This window comes from Barbus barbus, assembly GCF_936440315.1.
Source record: "Barbus barbus genome assembly, chromosome: 28".
Taxonomy (NCBI): domain Eukaryota; kingdom Metazoa; phylum Chordata; class Actinopteri; order Cypriniformes; family Cyprinidae; genus Barbus; species Barbus barbus.
Window position 1 is genome coordinate 17,389,087 of NC_136756.1, and position 15,342 is coordinate 17,404,428.

The 15,342-nt window shown below is 38.7% G+C and overlaps 2 protein-coding genes across 2 annotated transcripts; one reads left to right on the forward strand and one right to left on the reverse strand.

Annotated features, from left to right (window-relative positions):
• Window positions 1-468: 468 nt before the first annotated feature.
• On the reverse strand, window positions 469-8,209 carry LOC306848155 (tRNA (34-2'-O)-methyltransferase regulator WDR6-like). The gene is made up of 7 exons (XM_079382527.1): window positions 7,968-8,209; window positions 6,242-6,370; window positions 3,269-5,927; window positions 2,748-2,825; window positions 2,535-2,651; window positions 2,355-2,449; window positions 469-1,088 (listed from the first exon to the last, which is right to left on the reverse strand). The coding sequence occupies exons 2-7, from the start codon at window positions 6,336-6,338 to the stop codon at window positions 529-531; spliced, it is 3,606 nt and encodes a 1,201-aa protein (XP_079238653.1). The 5' UTR covers window positions 6,339-6,370; window positions 7,968-8,209; the 3' UTR covers window positions 469-528.
• A 49-nt stretch (window positions 8,210-8,258) lies between these two features.
• Window positions 8,259-14,676, forward strand: LOC306847784 (uncharacterized protein). Its single transcript, XM_079381934.1, has 5 exons — window positions 8,259-8,406; window positions 9,348-10,008; window positions 10,098-10,203; window positions 10,319-10,380; window positions 12,505-14,676. Exons 2-5 carry the CDS (start codon window positions 9,700-9,702, stop codon window positions 13,036-13,038), a joined length of 1,011 nt encoding a protein of 336 aa, XP_079238060.1. The 5' UTR covers window positions 8,259-8,406; window positions 9,348-9,699; the 3' UTR covers window positions 13,039-14,676.
• The last annotated feature ends 666 nt before the right edge of the window (window positions 14,677-15,342 follow it).

Sequence of the window (15,342 nt, forward strand, 5' to 3'; positions counted from 1 at the left end):
TGCTGGGCACTTCACTATTTCACCCAACTAATTCATTTTATGATTTTCATTATATTTTTTGTTTTGTAAAAGAAAGTTATTTTATAATTTTTATTAGTTTAATGCAATTTTTTATTTCAGTTTTAGTTGAAATCATTTTAGTACTTATGTTTTTCAGTTAGCTGCCAGGGCAACATTAAATTTTTTCATTGAAGATTTAATCTAATATTCATATTTTATTTTACTTTATTTCAGATTTTTTTCAATTACCTTAAATGATTAAATTATTTTTCATAGTTTTAATTTTAGTGAACAATAAAAACACTGGCCTTTATATCAAAAAGTCTGTAGAATCATGAGAAACATAAACGACAAAATGTCAAATGTTTTCAAACTTTTGATTGGTTCTGTAGATCTGCATTGATTTTCATTGTTAAGCCATACTGAAAATAAAGAAGTCCTCACAAGGTACTTTACCTGACACAGAAAAATGGTTACATATTTAAAAAATCTCAAAATTTACAACTAAAAATCTTTAGCATTCTTAATTTATACATTTTTTGTCCTTGAAACATGATGTGGAAATATCACTTTCTTTCTCTCTTCATTTACTGTCCTGTTAACAGTTTCATGCAGTCCATCCATCTTTATTTCAGATAACTGAAACAACTGTAAGCCCTGCCCACAAACAATCACCGAGGCTCCTCCCTCTAGTGCAAACCATGCCCACAACCCAGCTGCATCTGCAGTGTGTGAGAACAGCACCTTCAGTGGGCAGAGTCCGTCACTGTTCACACTCCACAAACACAAGCGCTGGTCCGGTGAGGTGGACACCAGTAGTGTGGGGCTTAGTAAACATAACCCTGTGAGAGGGGAAGAGTGTGCCAAGGGCACTGACCAATGGGCAAGCAGCTGTAGAGACACGTCTCCATTTTCTTGCTTTTTCTGATCTATCTTAATATGCATTAGAGAGAGCTGTCCATCATCTCCACCACTGGCCAATGAGATTACATTTTCCTCCATTTGCCTCATTTCTCTCCTAGGCGATATGGTAAGCGCATTGACTCCACTTTGATGGACAGGTATGGAAAAGAACGGGGCTGATGGACCTGAAGCACAGACAGGGTAAATTATTATTAGCATATACACATTTTAGAGTTCTAGAAGCAGATTAGAGCCTGATGGCATCCGAAACTGTGGGATCTAGCATTGATTCAGTCAGTTGTTTATGCTCTTGTGCTTGCATTGAATGAAAAATTATAAATTTTATACAGACACACATACTCCACCTTTAAGTCAGAGCAAATGCACTGTAATTTTTTAGACCTTAAAGGGGTCATCGGATGCCCATTTGATATAAGTTGATATAATTCTTTAGGGTCTTAATGAAAAGTCTATAACATACTTTGGTTAAAATTTCTCAATGGTTGTGTAAAAAAACACCTTTTTTACCCTGTCAAAATCAGTTCTGTTTTAGCAAGCCATTCTAGTCCATGTTGCTTTAAATGCTAATAAGCTCGATCAGTACTGTTTACTTTAGCCGCGAAACTGGCTAACTAGCACGTTATTAGGAAAAGTAATTTGCAAAGATTCATTAAAAAAAAAACAACCTTATACTCACTTATGTAGATGAAGCTGGATCACGAATGATTCGCGCAAACATAGACGCATTTAGGCAGAGCGGGGATCGGCGCATTCCCTTAAAAATGAAAGTACCGTTAATCTTCTGCTTCTTCAGCAGCTCAGATGTCGGGAGTAAACGACGACTGCTATGTTCATTATTACATCCAACAACAAAACGCCTGAATCGCGACATCTTGTCTTCCCCTGCACCGGAGGCGGACAGCTCTCAACTCACTCAGGGCGGGTCTAAGGTACGACGGTCTTGTCAATCAACTATTGTGGGATCGGTCTGTACAGAACTACGTCATTCTGACAGGAGTCTCAGAACAGCCTGTTTGAAAAAGGGGATTTTTAAAAAAACCACTGGGTGGATTTTTATCATTATAGGATGGATGTGTACACACACTTCCAACACACATTTATGTTCAAACAACTTGTAAAATGAATTTTGCATCCGATGACCCCTTTAATAACTGGTCTCAATGTATGAAAAACAACTGCAAGATTCTAAAATAAAATAACAACAATAATAAGCACATTTTTGGGGGCAGGTCTGGAACAATGTAAGTACATAAAGACAGATTTTTATTTTTTTTCTGACTGAACATTCCTTTTTAACATATACAACAAATGCAAACAAAAAACATAAATCATGTAACTTCTTAACTACAGCATAACAAGCACACAGTAATTCAAACATAAAAAATCAGCACGTTATTAAGTGTTTATGTTCTGGTGTATGTATGACTCACCCTGCCAGCTGACACTAGCCTTACTGTTCAAAACTGCTGTTAAATCCCACACAGATATACAACCATCTGTAGAGGCACTGAACAGCAACAAAAGCCTGAGAAAGAAAGAGGACAAAGGAAAATAAGTTTAAGAAATTTTTAAATATGGAATAATTGTTTGATAAATGTACATGTCCTTACTTTCTGTCCTGCGAGTCCTCCAGCTTGTAGATGGCGACACTGAGCACACACCTCTGATGGTAAAAACACTCCCAAAGCATGTCAACACTCCTACTGCTCTCAGTTACGCTGAAAAGCCTATAAATGAAACCAATACATTAATCATAGTATGTTAAAACATATTGCTTGAAACTCTTTTAAATTCAAATGTTCATAATTTTTTAACCAAGTTACCTTACTGCACCATCACTACAGCCCAGGGCCAGTAGGACACATTCAGTCCCATTATGCACAACAGCCATAGACATGTACCTGCAAACGTGAGAAAGCATTTGCACAGTAAAATCAAAATGTAATCTCTCACAATTACCCCCTGTACATTGTATTGTCTGCCCTCTGGTGGTTAGAAATCTTTAGCTGCAACCAACCATCGAACAACATTGGACCCAATTGATTTTCATCGTATAGGCAAGAAAAAACAACACTGAAACATTTTCCAAATTATCTTCTGTGTTCTACAGAAGTCATACAGATTTGGAACGTCATCAAGATGAGTAAATGATGACAGAATTTTTATTTTTGGGTGAACTATCTCTTTAAGCTAATAGTAGTAGTAGTATATTTTTATTTAATGCCATGTCAGCATCTTTTCATGGCAAAACCCCCTTTAAGCTTATAAAAATGACTTGAGCTCTAGATCCAAACTTGGAAAGGAGAGTATTTTAACATGTACATTCACAAACACACACACGCACCTTGTCTCTGGGTCCATTTTGACAGTCTTGTGTCGGTTCCGCTTCCGTTCCCACTGTTCATCCAATCGATGGCCAGCTATCTGAGTGACCTGACAGATTGGCTGACCCTGCTGCTCATCCAAACAAATCAAGAGCCGGTAACACTGCAGCTGGGCCCGGCCACCCGCAGAAAACACCAAAGAAGAGACGGAGGAGGTATCCGTCTCGTGATCTCCCCTTTTTTCATTAGTTTCTCTTCTTCTGATTGCAGCCAGCGCACGAACATTTGAGATATGGTCCGTTAGAACTGAAAGCACTTTAACAGTTCCACTTTGTGGACTGATGGCGATTACACCTACTGTGGTATCCTCCCCTCCGGTAACAAAAACTTCCCAAAGTTCTGACAACTGTCCAGTCTTGGTCAGACTACCAAGGTGACAAACACAGCTGATGCCTCGTCCATGTAACCCCTCTTTCAGTGTGTGTCCATTCACATTGGTTTCTGTGGATGCTAATGAATGTGATGCCATGACGGCTCCGTGCTTGATGAACACAAGGGTACCTTGTCCAAGTGTATGTGCTTGAGGATCTGTGCCAGTGTATATCGGGCATTTATAGGCCCAGGATCGATGGCCGCCTCCACAGGCAACTGATAAAAGCTTCTCTTGTCTGTGAGGGTCCCATATAATGAACTGGACCGAGTGAAATCCAACCATTACAAACCGAGTTTCGGCTACGCTTGCACTCCCTCGATCGATCATCCTCTTCTTGATTCCCTCATTCAGCAACGTTTTCTGTACCTCAGGTCCATCCGAGCCCAGAAACAGAACTTTCTCTATCCACTCCATGCCTCTGCAGGCCCGCTGAACTCTACGCACCTTCAGGACGTTTTCTTCAACAGTTAGTATTCTTACAGATCCATCTCGACCTGTAGTGTAACATAAGTCTTGATACTCACACACAGAAGTCACACCTTGCTTTCCATGCACTCCATAAAGGGTACTGATGGGAGACAGTGGACCACCATGGTCTGTTTGCTTGTTTTCAGTTTCTTGAACTTCTAAGTCCATTCTTCCTTCATTTCTTCTGTCATTCTCTTCTCTTTCAGTGTAGAGCAGTAGTGACCCTCTCCGATCACCACACAGGTACAACCCCTTTCTCTGGGACAAGGTAACTGCAGCAGTCAGCCAGCGTTTGGCACAGGGTGGCAGCAGGAATGGAAGAAGAGTTTCCTCTTGCATATGCAAGCTTGATTCATCCTCTGTCACTTTTATTGTCCATCGGTAAACCAGTCCCTCAGAGCCCGATGCAAGAAGACACCAACTCCAGGACCCTTGAAACAGTCCTTTGACCCAAAGTACAGAGTGAACTTTACCCTCGCCAGCTCTTAGCAAGACTCCCACACCTGGCTGCCCTACAAGAAACACCTGGACACCTCCGTTCAGATTACCCACTGCACACACCCACACAATACAATCTGAATTCTGGACTTGGATGCTAGTGATCTCCATCACACAATAGGACTGGAATTCTGCTCCCCCTCGCCAAATGACATCCCAGGCGTCACCCTGACTAAGGCACACCTCTCCTTGATCAGTACAGACCAGAACTGTATTCGATTCACCCTCACCCACTAATCGAACCACTTTAGGACAACCCTGTCCTTTAAACCCCAGATCCAACTGAGACTCTGCCTGAGTTTCCTCACAGTGGTTCTTCTCCTCTGCCACCCTCCATACTCTTACCCCACCATCTGCACCTCCAGTAGCCATCCATCCCTCCTTACAGCCTATACTTCCCTCACTGACAGCCAGAGTCCTCACTCCACCTGACCTATGCCCTCTAAACGTACATCCCACCTTTCCTTCACCTCCCCATTCCCAGAGCAGGCACGCTCCATCTTCTCCTGCACTGAATACACGGTTTGGTGCAAGCCTGACACAGAAGACCCGTGCCTGGTGCCCATAAAGCACACGAAGGCATGTTGGTGATTCCTCTCCACAGCCTGCATCTCCACCCAACGTGCCGACACTCCACAAACGAACACTGCGGTCATCTGAGGCAGATGCCAGCCACCCAGATTTCTGAAGGTAGCAAAGGTTGAAAATAACTCCAGTGTGGCCCAACAGGCGTCTCTCTACCTGGGACTGGCCATCAGATTTGGTTCCTGAGGGTCTCCACAGCACAAGCTGATTGAAAACAGTCCCACCTACCAGCACTAAAGAATCCCAATTTGGACCAATCATAAGTGCTGAGTAGAGAAGGCATGTCTCTAGGCAGGAGTAGAAGGAAAGAACGTTACCAGATTCTGCATCTAAAAGCAACACAGCATTGTGAGCCAAGGATATGCCTAACAGTGGGTGTGGTTGTCTTTTCAGCCAATGAATGTCCAGAACCCAGTCTTGAAGCTCCAAGAGAGGACCGACGAGCTTTAGGCATCGTCCTCCAGTATTAAAGCTGACGAGACGAACTCCTTTTCCTCCAAAAACAATGATGTCCTCTTTGTCGTTGTCCAAAATAGAACTTTCAGATGAGATTACATTGTTGAACTGTCTCTCTCCAAACTGAAGTTTTCTACAAGGTCGTATCCCATGGATACGGTAATTATGAAGAACATTTAAGGATGCACATTCTTTAGGAGATGCCTGAAGACTGTACACAGAGAGGACTGGTCCCTCACCTACAAAATGACACAATTAACAGGAAAGAATTTAACAAATGAATATTACTAATTTATAAAAATAAATACACAAATACACATTATGGATAATGAGAGACATTTTAGCATTTCCCAAGCACATTTTCCTATTAGTACAAGAAGAAGGAAATTTAGTAGAGGAAGTAAACTCAGATCGTCTTTGCCAGGATACAGAATTCAGCAGAAAGAGCACCTCAAAAATGACCCATGAGTCATAGTCTGCACACTTTAATCCAACACGGATTTTTAGTTTGAGGCTTTGCTACCTGTTCATTAAATGAATGAATGTCAGTCACCTGTCAGCAGGAAATCCTCCCCCAGGAATTCCAATGCTGTCACTGGAGCAACAAGCACAGTGCTCTTCATCACAGCAGACTCTACAGGAGATGCCATCTCAAGCAGTCTGAACAGCAGGCTGAAGACTTCTGGAGCACAACAGAAACATTACAGCATCATTCACTATTGTCAAGTAAATGAAACTGAATTAAATGCATACTGTTTGCAATGGCTTTTACTATCCACTTTTTCCTAACAAGCCTACTGGGGATACGTTCCATTCAAAAAGACTGAATCATAATGTTATGCTACAAATAATTCTTATCCATCAGTTTGACTGAATAATCTGTAAATTTTTCAGCTCATTTCAGTCCACTGCATTCTCCTCCATCTGATTATATAATTTTTTCCCCCCTTTCTATTCTGCTTTAACAATAAAAAAATGACAGCATATACTACAAATTTGAGGTCTGCTCTCCCGATTTAATTTACAGTATATCCCAAGAATAATTCACTAGAATGCACTAAAAATTTAATTTTCTCCACAAATCTTCACGTCTCTTTCCAGGTTTGTTTTCACACGGATGGTTTAAAATGCAATTGTGTCCCCATTTTACATCTTATCCCAATTAACAGTGTTTCCTATAATGTTACTAAAGAAAGTAAATGCAATATTTGTTAGCTATCACAAATATGGAAATCACTTTGAAATATTATCACTCAATGTTAATGTGAATGAACAATTTGTGTGTTGCATATAATATATGCAGATATTACCACAGCGATTAGCATCTCTGTAATATTGCCATAGAAATAATTGCTTTTAATAGCTTTTGAAGGTATTTGTGCTATGTTGAAAGTAATTGTTAATGCTTTTACACTTAAATATCCTCCTAATTTTCGATACTAGGGTTCACAAAGGAACTGTTTGTGAGCTACTAATTAATTGCACATTAAAATGTAAAATTAATCATTTTAAAAGCATCCTAATAAATATATCAAATGCTGTGCACACCTGAATCATTCATATTTCTGTGGGATGAAAACACAATATAAACTAGAAAAAATATTTTAGAAAAATAATCCCACACACTACTTAAACTTGAATACATTAGTATTTGTATTTGATTACAATATATATTTGAAAAGTATAGATTACATTTTTATACATTATATTAAATAAAATACAAATATTTTGTGATGAAGTGCTGGAGATTAAAAACAACAATTATTAAACCTCAACTAAAAAATAATACATTTTATTATGTTTATCAGCATGTCATTTGACAACTTGTATCAGAGAACCATACACATGTGAGTGCATGGTTAAAAAAAAAAAAAATAAAAAAATAAAAATCACTAAGGAACTTGTACTAATACTTTTAGGTCAAACAACCTTAATTGCATCATTTAGCCCAGAACTAACCTCACCTTGTTGGAAAATTCATATTAAGCTGTTGTTGTGTTTTGGAACATAACTTTGGTTCCTAACTTTCCTGAGACAATTATAAAATGCCTCAATCTGGTCATTACTTGCTCAAAATACTATTGAAATGACCAGCTTTCCAAAGGGCAACTACAACAAAGTGTGTTTTTCTTCAAAGGATCGACCAAGGATCTACCCATTTACTGAAAGAATGAACGTCAGTCATCATCTGTCAACAGGATGTTACCATAAAATGAATTTTCTAGCAGGGATCGATCTGCATCGATAACAGCAACCTTGTCAAGTTCTGTTTGACTTACGCTTCCCCTGTAGAGATCGTGCCTTTATTTTCAGAGGAGGTGAAATGGATAAGTGAGGTATTTTCTTTCTTATTCCAGCATGATTTGTGCTGCATGCATGTGTTCTCGCTTCCTCGTTGACATCCAATCGCGCTCTTCAATACTGCACAGACCGCTCCACGCTCGCCGCCAATTGGATGAAACGAGTCCTGCGCTTTCAACTGTTAAAACGCATTTTGCCTGATGCACAAACCATATGTATTGAGTAGATCTCATGAGAATGGTATACAAATCATATAAAGTGCACAACCCAGTGAACTGCCTTTTTTTACGCCCGGAGCGTCATTTTGCGCATGTGTCTCCAGTCTGTTGTTTAAATTTCTTACGGACCGCTTAAACCCAGGGGGTGGGGACAAAGTGTAATATTTTCTTGATAAAATCGTCAGACTGATGATTGCATGTAAGTAGGGTCAATATAAATAATATAATATCAGTTTGTCATAAGCTGTTGTGTAAATGCATGAGAGATTCGTTAAGAACAGTTAGGTGTAGCAGTATAGTCTTAATTCGCAGCTCAGGTTCACTTCTGTAGTGCGATGCTCGGGTTTAGCGCTGTGGCTAACGAGACCAGCGGATCCATAATAATAGTAATAACAATAAAATACAGCCTGTTCCACCTGCACCTGAATTATATGGCGATTTTGAAGGCTTGTTTCCTCTTTGTTCATTCTTGCATTTAATAGCGATATTCCTAAACGAATTGTTGAGTCTGACCGCTGCAGCGAGTCGGTTGAACTAGTTCACAAAAATGGACTGAACAATTCGTTTTCGAAACAACCTGAATGAGCCGAGAATACATGAGTGAGTTGATAATGAAAATATTTGGAGTGAACCGAAAATTTGGGATAAATTGCTTCAACAACTAAATAGCTGAATTGTTACAAATAAAATTAATTGGAGATGTATTTCGACAGTATTTTCAACATACAAAACAGTTGGTTTTAATAAATATAATTTATCAAGTGCAAATAATGTGCAAAAACTTTTCACCAAGAGATGCAACGTACACATTATATTTACATAATAAATACTTTAAAATATCAGCTGCATGGCTGTAAAACCTGAGACAAATGCAATTACAATAATCGCTTTTAGCAACAAAACGACGACGTCAGTAGAACAATTGCTGAACTGTTTTTATCAACCGGCTCTTTTAAACGAACTGTTCAAAAGAACCGATTCTCAGAAATCAATTCGTGGATCACATAAGGTCGCCCCCCCCCCCCCCCCCCCCCCCAAAAAAAAATGTTTCATTAAATCTTCCAAGAGTAGGAGCAGATATTAAGATTCAAAAACAGCAATTATTCTTTTTAATTTTGTTTTCTGTCTGCTGAATTACAGACTCCACATGTGTACCTGGTGACCCCTTGCCCATCAGGTGGATCCCGGATGCATTCCCGTTGAACACTGAAGCAGTTTACCTGTGGCATCCAGAGTTTAACATATCACTGCAACTGAAACTCTGGAAGTGTACTGCACATGACGACACCAAACCAACCTCACCTTCCTGTAATAAGTGTGAACCTCAAAAACTAACACTGTGATACTGCAAATGTTACCATGTAAATGTTTTGAAACTAGACTGTTCTGTTGAAAATAAAACTAGTGCGATACTTTGTAGATTTTCTACAAATGAAGTAACACACAGTACCTCAATATAAGCCTTCTTACCCAGTTGCACACAAATATACTCATGCTCACCACCATGACATACCGTATGCCAAACTTCACTCTGGAGCAGAAGCTTTTCCTGCTTCGGAGAATCCATGCGGTGGTGGACACAGTCCAGGACTTTCGTAAAGACACCAACACTACTGTGCACCGGAACGCTGTATGGGCAGAGCTGGCTCAGGCCTTCAATGCGGCGTTCCCGAGTCGACCCCCCAGCAGCATCGGCTCTCTGAAGACGCTGTGGAAACGGCTGAAGGTGGAATGTCGTGTTGCACTGCAGAAGCGACAGGAACAGCAGGCAGCTGGGCTTCTTGTGTCTGCCCTCACTCAGGTAAATTGAAGTCTTATGTTTCTATAATTGAGTTATGTGCTTTGGAAATTCTAGTAACACACAGTGTGGTTGTGTGTGGTTCTTGTCAGGTGCAGAGAGAAGTGATTGGCCTGGTACCGAACCTCATCTCCTGTCTGGAGGAGGTAGACGGAGATGGCAGCTATGCCTCGGTTAGGGGTATCTCTCCTGGAGCAGGTAATTAATAGTCATGTCATCTCTATTACAGGATGAAATACTACTACTCTTCCCAGCTGTCAGCTCTGTAATTATACAAGGAAGGAGATTAATTGAGTCATTCTCTCTCTTGTAGTGATGGGGCTTTCAGGCACTAATGGGAGCGAGCATGAAGATGTTGACCACAGTCAAAATGATGTAAGACTGAAATCAGCCTTGAAAGGATTACTAAAGTACCTCTTAAGCTAAACGTTTTCTTTTATATTGCAGATTTTATTATAAAAATATGATTAACTCTCTTATGGCATGGAAAGCGTACTTGCTCGCACCATTATTTTATAATGTAAAGTGTTGCTATGCAGTGTTAATTTTGGCAGGTATTTTTGATTTAGTCTTAGTCTTTATCTTGAGACGAAAATGCTTAATAGTCTTAGTCACATTTTAGTCATTTGAGTCTTTCATAGTTTTAGTCTAGTTTTAATCGACGAAAAGTCATTGCATTTTTGTCAACTTTTAGTCATTACTTTTAGTCAAACTGCAGTTACCAACATTTATTTTGGTAGCTATTTTATATGTAGTATTCTAACAAAAATAGTCATTAATTCTTCTCTCTTTAGACCAAATCAATTAAGCTTAGTTATGAGAAATTTGAATCAAGGATTGAATTTGGAAAAACTGGAATACATTTTCATTTTTTGGTAGAGATATAAATTAAACCACAGATACAGTGGTTTACTTAACAAGTATACATTTATTTAACATCTTTTGTTGGTTAACATTTATGACAGATAATTAGGAATGCTGTCCATTTAATGCGGAAGGTATGTATGTAATAGCCTACTGACATACATTCAGTTTTCACCCACCTGTTTAAGCTCACTTAAACCATAACGCACTGTATTTCCGTGAGATACTCTACATGAGAGACATTTGGACTGCTGTGTGCGTATTTGAGCACTGAGAACTGATCGCGCGCTGTATGAGAACTGAAGAAGTGGAGCGCGCGCGAGAGAGAGCACTTCTATCAGCGCGTTTCCGCCTATCGCACCTTCACTAACTTTAAGTTAATCGACAATGAATTGTGACTCCCGGGAAAAACGGGATGTCTGGTCACCCACTCCCTAACCCTTCGGGTGCTGAGGCCATTGTTTCAGATCGCTAGTTCGCGTTTTGGTAGCCTATCCGTCCACCGCGGCTGCCATACTGAGACTAGATATGCAAACGCACCTTATCCAATGACAGAGAAGCACATTTTGAAAGACAAGACAGTTAACTTAGCCTATAGGATGTATTTTGAATGTCCGGTAGTCCTCAAATAACATTTTAGTCCCGTCTCGTCTTGTTAATGAAGACGCGCATAAATTTCGTCATAGTTTTTATCATCAGATATTAGTTTTAGCTCGTCAACGTCTCGTCTTCCTCACAGGTTCGTTGACGAATATTTTTCGTCGTCGTCTTCGTCAAGGAAATTAACACTGTTGCTATGTTAACATTTTACATGCAGTAAACAGGAAATGTGGTGAAAATGTAACATTAATGTATTTACTAATTTATAATTATATACTGTGTACATTACCATTCAGATGTTTTGGGTAAGATTTTTTTTTTAAAGAAATTGACAGTAAAGACATTTGTAATAAATACATGTGGTTTGTTGAACCTTCTATTCATCAAAGAATCCTGAAAAGACTGTAACAGTTTCCACAAAAATATTAAGCAGCACAACTGTTTCTAACATTGATACTAATAAGAAATGTTTCTTGAGCATCAAACCAGCATATTAAAATGATTTGTGAAAGAACATGTGACACTGAAAACTGAAATAATACTGTAGCTGCTAAAAATTCAGATTTGCCATCACAGTAATAAATGACATTACAAACTATATTAAAATAAAATGTTATTTTAAATTGTAATAATATTTCACAATATTGCTGTTTTACTGTATTTTTGCTCAAATAAATGCAGCTTTGGTGAACACAAGTGACTTTAAAAAAACAAATCTATTAAATAAATCTTTAAAATCTTAGTAAATAAAACAATTAATTTAGCATTTTGTTATAAAACTGATATATACTATATATAAACAATTTTATATTATATGAAGATATATAAATATAAAATTTTTAAAGGGGTAATTTTTGTAATAATCTGTGTTCCATACGCTGAGCATATATTTTCACCAGTGTTGCATTCATTGCAAATTTCCTGTTTACTGCATGTAATGCATGCATCTTATACTCTCAATATAGCATGCCGTTTTGAGCCTTATTACATAAATGCATAACAATTATGATGCTATTAAACTTCCCTTTTTTACAGGAAGTAGATAGCAAGGAGAATTTAGCCATTGGACTTGGATTGGTCTTGCCAACTCACCAACCTGTTAACTCTGGGATTCCTCCTGACACTGCCTTCTCTCCTCTCCACTCACATTCAGTCTCTTCCAGGTCCAGCCGCCCCTCCCTCATCTACCCAACCCATGCAGGAAGCACCTCAGGGCTGGGATCAGGGACTAGGGGTTCAAACTTTGATACCCCACACAGAGAGTCTGTTGTGCCACGTGCTCCTGCCGGAGGAGCAGTTGAGAATTCATTACCTCCAATGGATTCTTATACCTCAAACTCGAAATGGGAGGCACGTCGTCAGGAACTGTTTGAGCTGGAGCATCAGCAGACGATGAGTCTGTTACTGCTGCAGCAGTGTGTGTGGGAGGAGAAGAGGAAAGCAGTGAGACAAAAAGAGAAGGCGGCACGGGCCAAGAAGAGATTTTATCAAGCCAAACTACGGAAGATCGGCGCAGATCCTCCTCCTTCCAGTAGTGACAGCGAGGATAACGAACATCTACAGACTTGAATTCAGATGTTTATGACGTCTTAGCTATGTTTGCTTTCTTTTTGAAAGTCATTTTTTTATTCAAGCAATGCTGTTTATTTACAAAACAATATATTTTTTATTGTGGACTAAACTTAATTTGGTGTTTAGGAGTGTACCATGTGTATCATATGGAGGGGGGAATTCACTCTAGCAGGCTTTGTTCCAATAGCCGATACAAATCTGATTTCCTTTCATATGCTCTCTCATCAACACTGATGCTGTATTCCATTAAATCAGAAGTGGGATAATTGACCTCAAAATTGAAATTCATAATTTACTCGCCCTCATATCGCTCCAAACTGTGTGATTTACTTTAAGTATCTGTGTGAAGTACTTTAACCCCGAGTTTCACAGACAAGGCTTAAGCCTAGTCCTAGACTAAAATGTAATTCTGAGCTGTTTCAACTGAAATAAACTTGCACTGACTGATCCTTAAATATATCAGTGCCTTTGTTTTGTCTCAAGATGCACACCAGTAATGTTTTTTCTAAGGCATGTTATTAAAAATTACTTAAATGTTAATTGACCTATGGCCTAATCATGGCTTAGTGTAAGCCCTGTCTGTGAAACCGGGCCTAAGTATTCCAAATGGGAAATTGGAGTGAAATAGTCAAACATGTCCAATTAGTGCATGTTTACAATGAAAAAGCAGTGCAGTGGAATGCAAAAACGCGTTCTTTGTGAATGGCCCAAAACCCTCACACATTTAGGCCAGAACTGAGCAGTGAGGAGATGTTTAGTTCTGATACTTGTGCTTGATGAGAAGAGGAAATGAACTGAAATGAGATTTCTAATCTTACTGTATAGCATTTTAATTTAATGCTTGTGGATCAAACCAAGGATTGATTAAGGTTCTCCAAAGCCCCTGTTTGGTGCTCTATACATTAAATTGCAAACATTAAAATTACTGTGGTAAGAAATTACACTGCAAATATGAGCTGAGAAAACAGAATTTGAAGATACAATATTGCAACATCCATGTGTGGAAAACATTTCAGGGGTCATTGCCAGTCCATAATCTATCCTTGGATACAACTCATCTGACTGTTTTAGGACAGCGTCTTCAGGACCAACCTTTAGATTCAGTTCACTGTAGCTCATTTATACTATGCAGGATTTTCAGGTAAATAAGTGCTTCTCTTAAAGTGACTTCCTTCTCATGGAGTGCTTGAAGTTAGTTCAGTGTTGTTGATTTACTTGTCTTAGTATACAGTGTTTGGGAACAGAGCCCTTTGTTCTTTTTCAAAATATGAAAAACTTAAAGGTCTAAAATGGAAATTCTGTCATCATTTTCTTACCCTCATTATGTTCCAAACCTTTATGTTCCATGTTGTATGAAAGTCATAAAGGTTTGGAACAACACGAGGGTGAGTAAATGATACTTCCATTTTAGATGAACTGTCTTTTAAAGAATGTTACAACAGTAGACTGAAATTGAGTGTTTGTCTTGAATATTCAAAAAAAAAAAAAAAACCTACAGAAGCGTGGTAGCAATAACTCTTTTATTGACGCCCAACGGGTCTCACTTTCATCTCCCATTGGTAGCAGATTCTTTTATGAAAACCCCCATAAGTAAAAGGGATACAACATGTCCCACAATAAACATGTTATACATTCCCCTTTTCTCTCTCCCACCCAACCATTGTCTTCTCTCTCTCTCTCTCTCTCTGATGGACAGAGGACATTTATTTTACCAGAATGCATTGTGAACAGAAGAGAAGGGGCACATATCAGACGATACATGTACAAAAGTTTCACACAAAACATTGGAAACAGATGAAATCTCGCTCTTATAAAAAACAAAACTCCCATACGCACTTCATTAGAAACACTCCAGCCACGATTATGGTAGAGAAATGAATTTCAATAAATATTAATAAATAAAATAAATTAATTTAATGTCTGTACAAGATAAAGTTATGCAGTAATAGATAAAATATAAAACCAAGAATAGAAAAAGTACAGGAGCACTTTTGACAGGTAAGAGGTATAAAAGGGATGATATAGGGCACTCTTTTTGGCAAAACTCATGGTAATACTGCAAATGACTAAAGAGATAACGTCATATGATGAAGCACGATTTCCCTTTTAAACAGGAGCTTGATATTTTGAAATCATCTCACCCTAATGACTGTATTTAGCTCATTTTACAATGTTCCTTCCTCTGAAGCACTAAGATTATTCAGTACTCCACAGAGACAATAATGACTGATATTTGTTAGAAAAGAAATCAAAGATATCTTCTCCTGAATAGCTGATTTGGGATCTTTGAGTAACATTTCC